Source organism: Chenopodium album, chromosome 11 (assembly GCF_948465745.1).
Source record: "Chenopodium album chromosome 11, dcCheAlbu1.1, whole genome shotgun sequence".
Taxonomy (NCBI): domain Eukaryota; kingdom Viridiplantae; phylum Streptophyta; class Magnoliopsida; order Caryophyllales; family Amaranthaceae; genus Chenopodium; species Chenopodium album.
Genome location: NC_137844.1, coordinates 1,372,382 through 1,388,526, shown reverse-complemented (window position 1 = coordinate 1,388,526; position 16,145 = coordinate 1,372,382). Strand labels below are relative to the sequence as shown.

At 35.4% G+C, this 16,145-nt stretch overlaps 1 protein-coding gene across 4 annotated transcripts; it reads left to right on the top strand.

Annotated features, from left to right (window-relative positions):
* Positions 1-7,151: 7,151 nt before the first annotated feature.
* On the top strand, positions 7,152-15,395 carry LOC145568150 (uncharacterized). Of its 4 annotated transcripts, none has more exons than XM_081627590.1 (10): positions 7,156-7,344; positions 7,536-7,609; positions 8,270-8,350; positions 9,846-9,938; positions 10,171-10,290; positions 10,724-10,795; positions 10,965-11,042; positions 12,239-12,624; positions 13,417-13,479; positions 14,937-15,395. In XM_081627590.1, the coding sequence occupies exons 1-8, from the start codon at positions 7,224-7,226 to the stop codon at positions 12,428-12,430; spliced, it is 831 nt and encodes a 276-aa protein (XP_081483716.1). In that variant the 5' UTR covers positions 7,156-7,223; the 3' UTR covers positions 12,431-12,624; positions 13,417-13,479; positions 14,937-15,395. The 4 variants fall into 4 exon arrangements, with proteins under 4 accessions (XP_081483717.1, XP_081483716.1, XP_081483715.1 ...); XM_081627589.1 differs by having other exon boundaries at positions 13,417-13,539; XM_081627588.1 differs by lacking the exon at positions 14,937-15,395 and having other exon boundaries at positions 13,417-13,716.
* Positions 15,396-16,145: the final 750 nt, after the last annotated feature.

The following is a 16,145-nucleotide window of genomic DNA, read 5'->3' as shown; positions in this document are numbered from 1 at the left end:
CAATTGTTAATGGAATCCAAGGTTGATTTCGAGTTGTTATGCATTCGTGGATGATTACTGTCATGATTTTCTGATTGCTAAAACTTTTGGTTTGGTATTGATTCGACTTGCTAGTAGGACTATTATCAGTAGTTGGTTTGTCTGTGTGGTTTTTGAAAACTTGAGTCGTTGTTAACCGTTTGTCCAGCTGACAGGGACGTTCTGTGATGTTCTCTAGTTAAATAAATTCGAGTACCTCCTGTATACCTGAAGTTGGCTGTAGGCTTTTAAGCTAATAGACCATTTACTTTGGCATTTTGGGTTTCATCACTTTTTTTATAATATGCATTCATGATTCATCCCCTGACTATGTTATGTATTGGCTATGCAGCTCGCTTTTCCCCTGATGATAAATTCTCGAGGCAGAGAGTCCTGTTAAAGAAGCGTTTTGGACTCTTGCCTACCCAACAAGCTCCTCAGAAGTACTGATAACGGATTGCATGCTGTGCATTTGGTGCTTGACTCTTGCAAAATCAGCTTATGAGTGCCAAGGAGCATTAGGAATTGTTAGTTTATTGAGTAATATATGTAATGGAATGGCCGTTGTCTCTAGTATGTTTTGCGATCTTGAATGCTTGATTATTGAGATGTAGACGTTTTAAGGATGTAATTCGAAGAACAAGTCTTACCATGTTATATTTCAAATTTTAATTCCTTGTTTCCTTGCATATTATGAGTATATATTTGTTTCTTCCTTGCTCTGCTTTTTGGTTGTGTGGAGAAGGTAGTGTTGATTGTTGAAGGCTAAACTAATGCAAACATTGGATTCAAACAAGTTGTAACCTATTGGGAGTTGCAGCTAAGAGGTAAAGCTTGTATGTTGTGATCATTCTTTTTACCACATTATTCACGTTTTTTGAATGATAAGTGTGTTGTGCACTTAACAAAAATAGGAAATTTTGTCAACAACTACCAATTATAGACTCTGTTTTGAAAACAACTACCTTTTAAATTTTTTTTTTAAAACAACTACCACAAAAATTTTAAAAGTTAGAGTAGCACTACCACATTAGTATTTCCGGCTAGAATCTCCGGTGAGTGGGGCCCACTTTTTCTCTTTCCCTCCAATTTGGCCATCTGAAATTACCTTTTTACCCCTATTTTAATCCAGACCCAACTAACTCCCTTCTTTTTCATTTAATTCCCGCCTAACTCTCACTTTCATCTCCTTCTTCATTTACCTCCTCTGCTGTTCACGGGGAATATTCCCCATTTCTCACATCACACTCTAAGTTGCTTCGGTAATTGAATTTGACTCAATTTTCTGCACGTTTTCTTTATCTTTTGGTGTGGTCCAAAGTTTCAACCCAAAAAAGCTGACTTTAGGAGTTGTCGTTTCTACTTTGGGAAGGAGTTGGAGCTTTAATGGAGAAGGTGAAGATGGCGACAGGTGTTAAAGGACAAATTCCACTTAAAGTCAGGTATTTTATGTAATTATAAGTGAAATCTATGACCTTTTGTTTGCGAAATTAAAAATTACTATAAACACTAATTTTTTAATCGAAAATGTCGGAACCCTAAAGTACAAATTAAGTAATTTAACTTGTAATTAAGCAATTGGAGTTGCCAATGTGTGAGTAATTAGTTGATTATTGTAGTTGTTGCTGCTTTGATTTTGATAAATTGTATTTTATTTCTAGGAGCATGTGTTTATGCTTTGCATGTGTTGAAATCTGGCTAATAAACAATGAATTTACATCTTATTACACATTATTTAATTGTAGGCCTGTTCCTGACTATGTTGACATGAATGTATGGGTAAGGGGTGAATTTGAATATAAAAAGGGCAAAACTGAGTACATTGGGGGAGGAATGTTTATGAAGTTGAGTGTCTGGTTGAAGGAGTTGAGTATTAACACTGTCAGGAGAATAGTGATACAAGCTTATGACTTGGTTGTGAAAAGAGTGCCTATGAACTTCAGTGTATGGTATAGGTTGCATGGAAGAAATTTGACTAATGGCAGAAGGAAGCTAGAATCAGAAGAGGACTTGATGAATTTGGTTAATGGGAGGGATTTGAATGACAGGGTGATTATATGGGCTATAGTTGAGCCCGATACCCCACAACATAGGCCCAACCTAAATTTGAGGTCCAAAAATCCAACTTATGTTCCACCTAGACTAGTTGGCCCAATTCTATCTAACCCCATCAAAAATCCAACTTATGTTCCACCCAGACCAGCTGCCCCAAATCTATGTAACCCCAACAAAAAGTCACCTCCTAAGAAGCTTAAACCCATTAAAAAGGAGAAGGTTGAGGTAAGAAGAAGTTGTAGGTTATCTCCTGCAAGTGGGGCTAATGAGGATTTAGATGCTGTGGTTGTCAGTGAAAAGGAGTTTGAAGAACACATGGCTTCAGTTCATGCAAAAGGCCCACTACCTCTTTCACAGTGCATAACTTACTCTCCTAAAAAACCCATAGCTTCTCAAAGTAATCCTTTACCAACCTCTGAACCCAATGTATCATTTCAGAACAACAACTCTCCCTCTAACAACCCTAATATTACCTCTGTATCCCCTTTAAGTAAAGGAACACCCAGGAGAAAGAATGTTGCTGTGAAGAAGAAGAATAAGAAGACAGGGAAGGTAGTACAGGAGGGGAAGAAAGTCCAAGGCAACAAGAAAGCAAAGAGGGTTCTAGACTTGGGATGTGACTCTGACTGTAGTGAGGAAGGGTTGTGGTCAAGTGACTCAGAGTTCTCTGACCTTGATGTTGATTTTGATCCTTGTGAGGAAGTTGATGGTGAAGAAATTGGAGAGGGAGAAAGATCTGTAAGGGTTGGAACCAGAGCAACTGTTGAGGCTGAAAGATCTGGGAAGGTTGGAGCCAGGACAAATGGAGAGGGTACATCTCAACCCACACCACAGGATGACAGCAAAGGCAAAGCAAACATTGAGCTACAAGATGTGGTAATTGGAGATGTGCAAGAGGTTGAGTATGATTCTGAGGAGCTGAGAAGCTTACATGGATCTGATGATGAGGTGGATCCATACCCCACCTTCAACCCTGAGGTAGATTTTAAGAGTAAAATTAACTTTACTATTGGTTTGAAATTTCCAAATGTTTATGCAGTTAGAAATGCAATTAGGAATCACAGCATTGAGAATAATTATGATTATTATTTGTTGCATAACAGTAGCAAAAGAGTGACAACATATTGTAGGCATAGATGTAACTGTCCATGGGATAAGAAACATGGGAAATTGGTTGAGTGTAAGTGTAATGATGATAATAAGTGCAATTTTAGGATTTATTTAAGACAACTGAAAGGTGAATCCACTCTTCAAGTGAAAACCATGACCTTAAACATACTTGTGGGTTTTTCCATTCAAATTCAAAAGTGAACTCAGAGTGGCTTGCATTGAAATACTTGGATGATTGGAGGTCAGATCCCACATGGAAGTTGGTTAGATTTAGGGATAGAGTGTACAAAGATTTGGGCATACATATTAGTTATTACAAGGCTTGGTATGCCAGGGCTAGAGCTAAATTGATATTATATGGAGATGCATCAGAAGAGTATGCAAGAATATTTGACTATGGGTATGCAATCTTGAAATGCAACCCTGGTTCAAGTGCCATAGTTGTCCTTGAAGGAATTGAGAGACCTCCCCCTTACTTTCAAAGAATGTATGTTTGCTTGGAAGCTTGTAAAGTGGGATTTAAAAGGGGATGTAGGCCATTGCTTGGTGTTGATGGCTGCCACCTGAAGGGTGCTTTTCCAGGCCAGATTCTGATTGCAGTGAGTAAGGATGGGAATAATAACATATTCCCAGTGGCATGGGCCATTGTGGAAGTTGAGAACAAGGATAGCTGGACTTGGTTCTTGGAATTGCTGTTGAAGGATACTGGCTTTGAAGATGGCCATGGATTAACATTAATGTCAGACAGGCAAAAGGTAAGACATGTTTTTTTTTTTTTTTTTTTTTTGGTCATTACATATGCACCTAATGAACTATGTACTGATATTTAAATGACTCACAGGGCCTGATAGAAGCTATTGCATTGGTGGCTTCAAAAGCAGAAGTGAGGTTTTGTGCTAGACACATTTGGGCTAATTTTAAGCTTAAATTCCATGGTGACACATTTAAGGAGCTGTTTTGGAAAGCTTCAAGGTCAACAAACAAGGTAAACAGTCAATGGTGTGCATTTTTTTTTCTCTGACAGTTTTCTATGAATTTTAATGTGATTCTTGTTTTGTGGAATTTAACTACTAAAGTCTTTGTGATAGGCTGATTTTGATGCTCAATTGGAATGCATAAGACTGTTAGATCAGGATGCATTCAACTACCTAAATGCTATCCCACCACAACATTGGGCAAGGCATGCTTTCAGCACTTTCAGCAAGTCTAACATGCTGCTAAATAACCTCTGTGAGACATTCAACGCTGTGATAAGAGATGCAAGAGATAAGCCTGTGATAACATGCCTAGAGTGGATCAGAAGGTATGTTATGCAAAGGAACACAGAGAAGTGGGAGAAAATACAAGCTCATGAAGGGAGGTTTGTCCCTTATGTGAATAAGGTGTTTAAATGGATTTCTTCATATGCAGCTAAGTGCACTGTTGTGCCCTCTAGGTTAGATGTTTGGGAGGTTGACTTTGAAACTGATAGGTTTGTTGTTAACCTAAATGATAATACATGCACATGCTTTCACTGGGAGTTGACAGGTATTCCTTGTCCTTATGCATGGGCATGTATTGTGAAAAAAAGACTCAAGCCTGAAGATTTTGTCAATGAGTTCTACACCAAGCAAACATACTTGGAAGCTTACACCCAAACCCATGCCTGGAATGAAGCAGTGGGAGAGGTCTAAAATGGTTCAGCCCTTGCCACCTTTAATGAAGAAAATGCCAGGAAGACCATCCTTAAAAAAGAGAAGAAAAGAGCCAGGAGAGGGAGAAGAATCAAGGTTCATCAAGAGGCCAAAAAGACAGAACAAATGCTCTAACTATGGAGTTGCTGGCCATTACAAGACTAAATGCAAAAACCCTCCAAAAGAGCAAACAATTGATAAAGGTGGAAGACCCTTTTCAACTGATGCTTGGACTGTCTCAAGAAGGAACAACAAAAGGGATAGGGTTTTAAGACAGGTATTAACTACTTGACAGATTTGATTTTTAAAGTTATCATTTTTTGTGCTTGAATATGATGTTTATGTATTCTTATGGTGATGCAGGATGTACCAGCTTCAGGGACTCAAGCCATGGATACCCAATGCAGTCAGGCAGGGTCTTCCAATGTCACACTTGATCAAGCACAGCATTCATCCCAGGCTTTGATCAAAGCAAAGGGTAAACAAGCTTCCAAATCAAAGCAGCCTCCTAAACAGCCACCCAAAGCAAAGCAACCTCCTAAACAGCCACCCAAAGAAAAGCTCCCTGTCAAGTCAGCTAGGAATAAACAGAAAGCCTGGAAGCCTTAATATTTTAGCCTAATTGTAGTTATTTTGGATTCTGACAGTAGTAGCTGTTGTGTTCTGTAACTGTGATAACACTAGCAAAGTTTATTTGCTTCTTTTGACAATTAGAGATGTAATGAAGTTTGGTGACATTTTGCCTAATACAATCTATTGTGGTCATTTGGCCTTAAACCTTTGTCAAATATCAAGGTTGTATGCATTCTACTTTTATTTGCAAAAGATAAAGAAAGAGAAAATAAGGATTAGTGCATTTCATATTCATCACAAAATACTCAGAGTGCCAATTTCATTTCATGGACATCACCAATGATAATATTAGAACAAGTTTGCCACTTACATAACAGAATTTGTGGCATTCATTGATTGTTCAACAACTAACTACAACACCTCAAAGCATAAAAAGAAATGCCAAGTACATAACCATCATCCCAAATACAACATAGAAACAAACTGTCATGTAGCCTTGTTTGCCAGATGATCTTGATTTGCTCAATACCAAGGATGAACCCTTCAATTTTTTTCTCAGTTTTTCATTTTTTTCAGCCAATCTTGCTTTTTGATCTTGGAGCAAACAAACCTCTTGCTTCAGATTAGCAATTTCTGCCTTCATCAGCTTCTTCTCCAATACAAGCTGATTAGTGATGACCCTTTGCCATTCCACAATCTCAGCATCAATCCATTCAAAAAACTTGCATCCACGCCTACCAGTATATGCATCGTAAAACTTACAGGCAACAAACCTCCTCCCAGGATTCGTGCTAGTCCAAGAAGTCTCCACTTTGGGGGGGATTCCACAATAACACTTAGGAGTAAAAGGGCGAGCTGTTTCATAGGATGAATTCGACATAATTATCTTCGCCAATTACCTGCAATTACATGGATTACAACAAATTAAGTAACCCTAATGTGGAAATTAGAAAAGCGAAACCCTAATTTCCCCAATTTCCCCAATTTCAACTCATTAAGAACCCTAATTAGGATTCGAAATTCTCAAATTTCGTAGAATATAAACACGATTACCTGATATAATGCTCCAGAAAGATTTCGCCTTGCTCAATTGATGAAATTGATGAAAAAAGGAAGAATTTTGAGAAGAAATTTCATTAGGAGGGGTTATTGTTGTTGAACGAATATAAACAGTTATATAGAGAGGAGAGAGAAACCCAAATTGGAGGGAAAGGGAAAAAGTGGGCCCCACTCACCGGAGATTCTAGCCGGAAATACTAATGTGGTAGTGCTACTCTAACTTTTAAAATTTTTGTGGTAGTTGTTTTAAAAAAAAAAATTTAAAGATAGTTGTTTTCAAAACAGAGTCTATAATTGGTAGTTGTTGACAAAATTTCCACAAAAATAATACGTAACTAGACCTCTTAATTATATTGTCAAATACGAATGGCCTCCTTGCGAGGTCTCTTATTGGTATGAGTTAGGACATATGCAAGTTCATCTTATGGTGGATTATAAGGTTTTGATCAAGCTTATACATTCACATAATATGTCAATGCAAATCTCTTATTCATGATTGGGAGTGTGAGATTCCTATTAGCTATTGTTTCAGAGATGCCATTCGCAATGGAAGATTGACTAACTTAGCTAATTATGGGGTTAATTCGGATAAAAAAATTACTCTTCAAAACTGTTAAAAGGATTTTCGTACCGTTTTATTAGCGGACCTTAGCGGAGTAGCGTGGGCTTGTAAAAACCCAATTAAAATGAAGACTAGTCCTTTTTAGTTTGTGTTCTTCTCGCAGAAATACTAGAATGGAGGATAAAGCTGGACCTTCTTCTTCCTCCTCCAATGCCGATAAGAAGCGAAAACGAGTAACAGACTCCGATTCCGACTCGCAACTCAACGACGATGACGAAGAACTTCTCTTTCTTGGCAAGTTCACAATTTCCAACCTCTTTTCAATATCTTCACTAGTTGTCAAATTTTTATCTATAATCGTAATTTCATCTTCATATCTTTCTTTGAATTGAATTACGATTAATTCGCATATTTTGACCTAGGTTTAAGCCCTAATTTTCTATAATTTGATTTCTGGAAATCTTTTTTTTTTTTTATTTTTACAGAGAAGAGTCTTACGTTTAGCGATACTTTAGTTGCTCTTCGGATGATGCGGGCTCAATTCCCCAAGCTTGAGAAGGTTTGGTATTATGATTCTTCAACTTCAAGCTTTGTTCTACTTATTGATTTTTGTTTAATGATTTTGATTAGTATGCGTTGATGATCAAATCCAAATTATGCGCTTTAGATTGCAACAAATCCAAATTATGTGCTTTAGATTGCAATTTTCTGTGTTAGATTGATAGTTGCTTAATTAGAGTAATTCATGTTATATGCAGTGTTTATTCTAGGATTTTTTAGCAGTGTTATTGAGTTTCATTGTTCAATTTATATTTTGTGCTGAAGGATATGGCTTTCAAATGTGTGTTTCTCTATCTTGATGATATGTTCAATTGACCGTGATTGTTTAATTTGAAATCGAACCTGCAGCGCAGGCATGCAGCTGCGAATATTTCAGTGGTCTGGACTCTCTTGAATGTGTAACTTGGAATTATTTTACAGAAACATGTATGATGCTTGTAAAGTCATTGCATCCTGTTGAATGTAAAGCTCGAAATTGTAGAAAGTTTTATTGAAGGATACACTTTCTAATGAAATTTTATAGGAGTTATAAAGTTTTAGTTTCTTGATGTACTTGAGGGGAAAGTTGAAAGTGAAGTTATTCCCTTTCTCTTGTAATGGGGAAGCAAACTTTGATTTAGAGGTCTTTCTAACTGACTTCATGCTTTCTTATGTTCAGGTAACTGTCAAACCCTTCATCTTACGTTCGCAACTGTATAGTAGCGTGAAGGATAGAACTCAGGTTGATCATGAATTGGAGGTCTGATTCCTTGATTATCTTTTTTTTTTTAAAGCTTGGTCATATTTTATTCTCCCATGTATTCTGGATCACATAATGTTGTATGGTTCCAAGCAGCTGTCTTAATTTTTGCATTCCGGAAGATGTGCTTGACAATTTTAATTTTCTATGTCCTTGTTCAGTTATCTACAACAACATTAACATCATTCTAGTATATTATCATGAATATAGGATATGGGGAGGTCCAAATAGTAAGCAGTGTTGCAGCCTTAGATGCAAATCATGCAATACCTTAAATAATTTAAAATTTACTACTAGAGAGGATGTTTCTCAAATATCCATTTACAATGATTAGAAAAGCCATACACTCATATTATTTACTACAATAATGAAATTGCCGCAGACGAGTACATTAGAAAATGCCTGTTCAATGCCAATTATTCTGTAATATACTAGTGGCTAGCCTCTGTACTATACTAGTCATTATGGTGCGAAGATTGGGATATTAGAACTAACTTTAGCAAAGTAGGGACACCTAATTATAGTACAATGATGATGACAATTTAACTCTACAGGCTGTTATTTTATAGCAATTATGTTCTGGTTCCTTGTGGAATGGTTATAGTTCTGGGAGCACAAGTTATGAGTTGTTAGTTATGACATTAATTTTAGAGTAGTCATAGTTGCAAGGTTGCCAAGATATCTGGTAGGGTCTGTAGGGCATGCAATAATTTGATATAGGCTACTAGTTACAACCTTGTTTAATTTTAGTTTTGTTACTTGTTGTAGAGTATGGTTTTCTTGCTGTGGCAGATGAATTTTTGTAGTGCCATTTGAATACAACTTAAAGAGACCTCCCTGGTGATATGATCTTCTCAAGTTCTTGAGAAGTATCATTTTCTTGAAATTTTTGCCTCGGTAGGAATGTGTGTAGATTAGGATACAATCGTATTGCTTAGTATCGGTCCATATTCTTGCTTCTCTATGATTGAGTTGGTTCCTTGTATTAGAATGACTACAATTTCACAAAAATTTTAAAGCAGTCTCAGATTTAAGTACTCTCATTTCTGCCTGTTCTTTCTGAAGTAGAGCATAGGAAAGTTTTTTGGTTGCCTAATCTACTTTTTAAGGAGTCTACAGAGGAAGAAAATCACCCAGCCCCACTAGTTTTTTTTGTCAATTATCTGTTATCTCTTACTGGTCAAGTAAGCAGTTGTTGGCACTTTTTACATACTTCCTCTTAAATTAGAGACATTAAGTCAATTATCAATCACCTGGACTTTGTTACTTGTTATATTTATATTCATGTAAGCATTACGTCCATTGCATAGCTTTATGACTATCTCGGCGAAGATTATTCGGTGTTTTAGTCTCATATGTTGTCACTGCAACAATTCTGAACTTAGAGATAAAAGTTTTTCCAGGGCTAAAGCTGCTTTTGATATAGTAACTTTTCCTTTATTTATTTATTTAATTTTTTTTTTTTATTAACGAGCCTTTTAAATCTCATTTGCAGTTGTTGAAGAGGGATAAAGTTCTGCGTGTTTTTAAACTAAATACAGGGCAGGATGATCATGCAGTAATGTTTCTTGAAGATTACATACAGCAGGTTATTTTTCTACTTCTGCATGTTATTGTTTTTCCTTTTTGATTTGTAACTAATGTTGCCTTATGAAGTGCAAGAGTTGAACCAATGAACCTTAACATTTTGTAAAAACATCTTGTGAACTAATGAATTTTGCCTCCCCTAGGCTCTATCTGCTAGACCGACTAGGCGACTAGTGAACTTAGAATAATTGTGATATTCTAATAAATTTTCTGTATTGATTTCTTGTTTGTAGATAGATAATATTTCAAAGAAGATAGGAACTAAGAAGGAAAGTGACTTTGCTGTGTTCGGTTGGTTCAAGTCTCATGTTATCACGTCCAAGTTAGAGCCAAGCATTTCACATCAAGAGCTTGTAAGTGCTGTTTGTTGGTGATTGTTTTGCTTTGTTGCTGTTTTCAGTTGAAGGTGTATGTGGCTCTCAGTGATTGACTAATTGTGAACTGTGAATGCCAGCAAGTCAGCAACTCGAGTATCTATTTTTACTTCTATATGTTCTCTGTGGTTTTGTCACAGTATCTCTCTCTCTTTTTTTTTTTTTTTTTTTTTTTTTTTTGTCTAAATGATGTTTATGTACTTGTTTATATATTATTCATTTATCGAGTAAGTGGGTGTGGACTTTTTAATCATTTCTTTCTATGTTCAGCTATCACTGAGTTATAATTTTCCTGCTCTGATAATAATTTTCTCCTGAGTGAAGTATTACTCAGTTATGTTTATCTCAAAACTGTTATTTTAACTTCTGAATTTGCATAAAACATTTTTTTTCTGCCTTTTGCTTGTTGCAGTGCTCCCTGTTATCAGCAGGAGGAAAAATGAAGGACGAATATATATCTCTCTTGGTTAATGCAGGCATTATTGTATGTAAATTCTTCCTTTCTTGTCCTTATTTTTTTTTAAATATAATTAAATTTCCAGATGAACTCTCCTGCTGCGGGTTAGCTAAGAAAGTAGCAAGTATATTTTATGGTGCAATATGCAATCTTACATATAACTTTATAAATTTTAACACTATTGTTGTATCTGTAGACCCGACAACTTATTGATCCAAACATGTACTGGTTTGCTATTCCAAATATTGGCTCGATTCTAAAGGGGATCTCTCAGGTATGTAACTATGTTTTCCCTGCATCCTAGAATTCTAGAGCTATAAAGCCTTGCAAGTTTGACTAGTATGCAATATGATTAGATAATTATTTGTACCATCTAGGATAACTAATAATAGTTGTCTACTTGGTTAGAGGACATTGGATTACAAAATAAGAGTTGTATTTTCTAAAGTTAAGACAGCTGAAATTCTAGAAAACCCTTAGGCTATGTTTGTTTTGATGGAAAACATTTTTCAAGGAAAATCATTTTCTAAAGATTAGAATTTTTAATGGAAAATGGAAAACCATTTTCTGAAGGAAACAATTTGCAATGGAAAACATGATTGTGTAAAGCATTTTCCATTGTTTGTTTATAGGAAACTTATGGAGAAAAAGGAAAATGGAAGTAAATGGGAGGGGAGGATAGAGGAGTGAGGAGTAAAGAAAACTGTGGCATGCTTTTTTCACAAATGGAACATGGTTTTCCTTCTGTAAAAAGTAACTTTTCACCTATGGTTTAATTGTTTTCTACCTTTAACTTAACAAACAAAGGAACATGGAGAAATAAAGGAGAATCATTTTCCAGGAAAATGTTTTCCACCAAAACAAATAAAGCCTTAGTCTTTGCAATCTTGTAATCTAATTCAACTCTATGCTATGATACCATTATTTACTATATATATTTTGAATATGGTTATTAACTGGTTTCTTGCATATATCTCTAATGCATCTCCCAAAATGGTGAAAAATAAAACGTGTTCTATTAGCTGGTATTACTTATTGAGTTTTCTCTGTATAATAACATCTGTATCTTTGAGTCTCTGCTTTCAAACATCAATCGTTTGCTTATCCTAATCAAGTTATAAACTTATAATGGTTTGGAAAAATATCCATTGAGCATGCCATTGAAATCATATATCATACACGAGAAAACCCTTAACTTCGCAATAATTGTCTCCTAGTAGGAGAAGAGAGGGGATATGGACTGAAGGTAAAATGTTATTAACTTTTTTTTTTTTTTTTTAATTACAAAAAATGATTCCAAGGCTTTGGATGTTATTGTTTAATTGTTATATATTAGGTCTTACGTTATAGAACATTTAGTGATTTCTAAATCTATTTTCAGCTGTCCACACTCCACACTCTTCACATGGTCATGTATTTCCTGTATTAGAGACATAGACTCCAATGACTTTTTGCTTGCTGTTTGTCCAGGGCAGAAAGGAATTGCTGTCATTCCTGAATCGCAGGAAATACAAGGAAATGATGCTGGTATTACTTGAGAAAAAGCGCCTTCGGTTTTCTCCACTTGATATGAGATTTCATCTTCGCGATTTAATTGGCTCAGGTCACCTGCAGACATGTCAAACTCCAACTGGCATAGTAGTTCGAGTTTTGAAGTATTAGATTTCAGGCAAAGTCCATTTTTGCATGTTCCCTATCAGAGCATTGGATCTGGTGAGCCAGAATGTTAAGCTGTTATAATGATGGCAAAGGCGAGTTTAAGGCAATCCATTGATATAATGATGAATCACAAAATGTTGCTGTGTATTCGCTTGGACTTCTCAAATATGTTGGCTGGTTGAACAAATTTGGGACAGGTAGCATTAGTTGATAAGCATTTTACATTTAGTGGAAATTTTTAAATTGTTGATAGTTTATTATAGTTCAGATTTACTATTTGAGTTACATTTTGAGTAAACTCTGGTGGCTTGCACATGCCATTGTTGATTGTTCTACCATCCTTACCAAAGGCAATAATAAACTAATGATTAAGCCTTTGTGCTTTGTTACCTTACGATTTCGTGATAACTTGCCATGGTAACCTATAGAGTAAAACAAAATTATTATCCATCTTGCCAATGAGGCTAAGTATCTAGATTTATGCAATTTTTGCTGCTTTAAGTCACAGCTTCTTGTTCCACAGCAACTCCACTCTTTTATAGTTTTTTATACTCATTTGGTAGTTGTTAATGAATGGTGGTGATGGTAATGACTTTAAATGTAATTTTGCAAGATGGGGTGTTTTTGAAGGGGTAATGAATGTCCTGTTCTTCCTAAGTCACACTGCCTCCTCTAGAATGTAAAGAGTGTTGATAGAATTTTATAGATATAATATGCTTGGAGGATGTTTAGGAAAGAGTTGCTTTGACTTGGACATTGGCATGGGACTTTCCTTGCAAAAATATAAACAACTTCATTACCATTTCCAACATTCAGTGTTGCCTACCAAAGTTGCTGTTATGTATTGAAATTTATTGAGGCAAGCATTGTAGTCTCGTCCTGTATTTTCTTTCACCTTTTTGTTCATCTCTCCTTCTAAAATGTCTTTGCTCTGTGTTTAATTGTTTATGAATTAGGCAACCAATGTATTCTGTGCTTTGCGATTTCAGGTGGGCTTGTTTTGCTGAGGGATGCCTCAATTCAGACAACAGAGCTTCCGTTTGGAATCAGAGGTCAGGGTTTAGGCATGTATGTTTGTTCATAACATACTGGAACACTATTTATTAATAAAGGTGACTCCTATAGCTTACCCATTATTTCTTTGGTCTTGGGCTTATTTCGTAATTTACTCAAGAGTCTCAGACATAAGATCTTAATCATGTAGAATGAATAGTGACATTTTTTTTCCCATCTTCCTATTACTACTTTAACTATCTGAATTATGGAATGCACATGAATATTTTTCTCTATGTTATTAATTTTATGACTTTGCTCATTTCCTACTGGAAAATTATCTAGAATCAACTCCCCTACCTCTGTTAGCTGATCATAAGAATTCTTATCATTATGCCAGGAATTACACTTTGTTTGGATTGAAGGAAATGGAGGGAAAGGAAGGGAAGGGAAGGGAAATTGAAGGGATGAACTATCTTTCATTTGGATAAGAAATGAGGAAGGAGGGAAATTGGAGGAAGAGAAATGGAGGGATTAAATTGTGAGAAATTGATCTCTCCAAAAATGGAGAGATTTGGAAGGAAAATTCATCTACCTCCCTTTCTCTTCCCTCCCCTTCACCTCCCTCCCCTTCTTTTCTTTCCCATTTCTTTATCCAAACACACCGTTAATCTGTGGGTTTTAGAGGATCTACCTTCTTATGCACTTTATTAATGGGCTGTCCTTATTAGCAAAGATGTTTTCTTTTTCTATAAACATTACGTTTTAAGCCTAAGCACGATTTCTGGAACAGGGACCAATCTATCTCCTGTCTAAAGTTATCCAAGATACACTTTTTTTTTTTTTCATCTCATGAACATCTGGTGAAGTACTTAGGAAGCCTCTTTTGCTACCTCTTAGGAGATTTTCATGTAGATGATAGCTTTGGTGGGGAGTGCTATTTAGCAATTAGCAATTTAGCAATTAGCAATTTAGCATGCCGTGTAAAACTCTGTTTTTCTATCTTGTCTTTGTAATCTTTGGGTGGAATTTTTCTTGTTTGTTTTTCACAGAGGTGTGTCATTTCAGACTTGGTTATCAACTGTCATACTAACAATTTTGTACAAAATTAGCCCGTAGTAGATAGATTAGGATGTGCTTAATTTCTGATTAAACATAAATGACAGCCACAGAAGTGTCAGGGCCTCTCGGGCTCTGTCAGACACAATCATAATTTTGGATTCTTGCTTTCTATATTGATGTCGCATTGCAGTGGTGATAGACTGATAGGTTCAAAGTATTTCATGTTAAGCTTGTTGGAATCTTGGTGTTATATCATATGATTAGTTAAATTTTGTTATGTATGCATGATTAGCATGAATGTGTTAGTTTGAAGGTGACCATTGTGACTCACATCAAATAAATGAAGTGGTGGATCTTTGCAAGTGATAGTGCATGTAACTGTTCTTATTCTGAAAATTCTCAGACACTGACACGGAAACCGATAGACTATAACAGCATAAATTGTTTTCTTTAGGTGCAATGTGCAATAATTGGATTGTAAGCAGATTTCCGTGACATCGATTGATGATCAGAAGATTGTGTATTTGTATGGTAGGCGCTACCATATGGTGGTAAGGCTCGTTAGGGTAATGGGCTTGTTTCAAATTATGCCAGGGAAGTCGGCAAGTCGCATACCGCCCATAGTAATACAACTCTTATCAATTTTGAGTTATATTGAGTGGTAACAAAGATACCCTGTATATGAAAAAAAAAAAAAAAAAAAAAAAAAAACCCAAAATTTAGAGTTGAAGTATTACTATGGACAGTGTCAGAACTCATATGGGATGGGTTTCGCAAAACCATATATTTGATATGTATGAGAAATAAGTAAATTTTCGTAACCCCTTAGTTACCTCTTTCCCTTATATCGCACCCGGCCCCCTAGTTAAGAAATGGAGGCATAATGAGTATTGAGTAATTAGTGTGGATCACATTGCGCATTCATTATTACGTGTTCTAGATAATAATTTTAAGTAAAATCAAATATGAGGTTAGTTTCACGAAAATCTTTATGAAGAAATGAGAATTAAAATTATTCGATTGTCAATTTGTGATTTCTTTTTTAGTAAATAAATTAAAACCTTGTAGGATGTAGTTACTTGAGAGGATAGTTAATTGCTTTTTGTTAATAATATTATCTCATATAAGTGTACGGATGTCAATTTCATTAAAGTTGGTTTTCTATCCGTTAAAAGTTGATTTTATTTTCCTAAAGCTAAACACGTTTATCCTTTGTTTCTCTTAATTAAACAATATCACAAATATTAGATGTATAACTTTGCAAGTTATCAGCAGCCAATTGATGCGTGTAGTCCTGTCAATTGTTAAAGTTCAGAAAATCAGAATATAAATTCAGAGATTAAATAAAATAAAAGATATGAATATAAATATATACATGTAAGATTTAGACTGTTTTTAACTACACTGATTGTTCTGTCTTTGTTGTTCATGTCACTGGTTAGTTAGGGAGATAACTGACATCCATGAATTGTTGTAGATTGGTGAATAAGTTGTCTTTAGATGATTAGTTAGAAAAAATTCACTTAATTTTTAATTAAAAGGATTACCTTCTCAACAATTTTCTTTTTTTTTTTTAAGCAACTATAAGAAAACAATAGAAATAGTTTATAAACAATAGAAATGACCTGTCTATTATAGAAATTGTCTATTTGCGCTTCTTAAG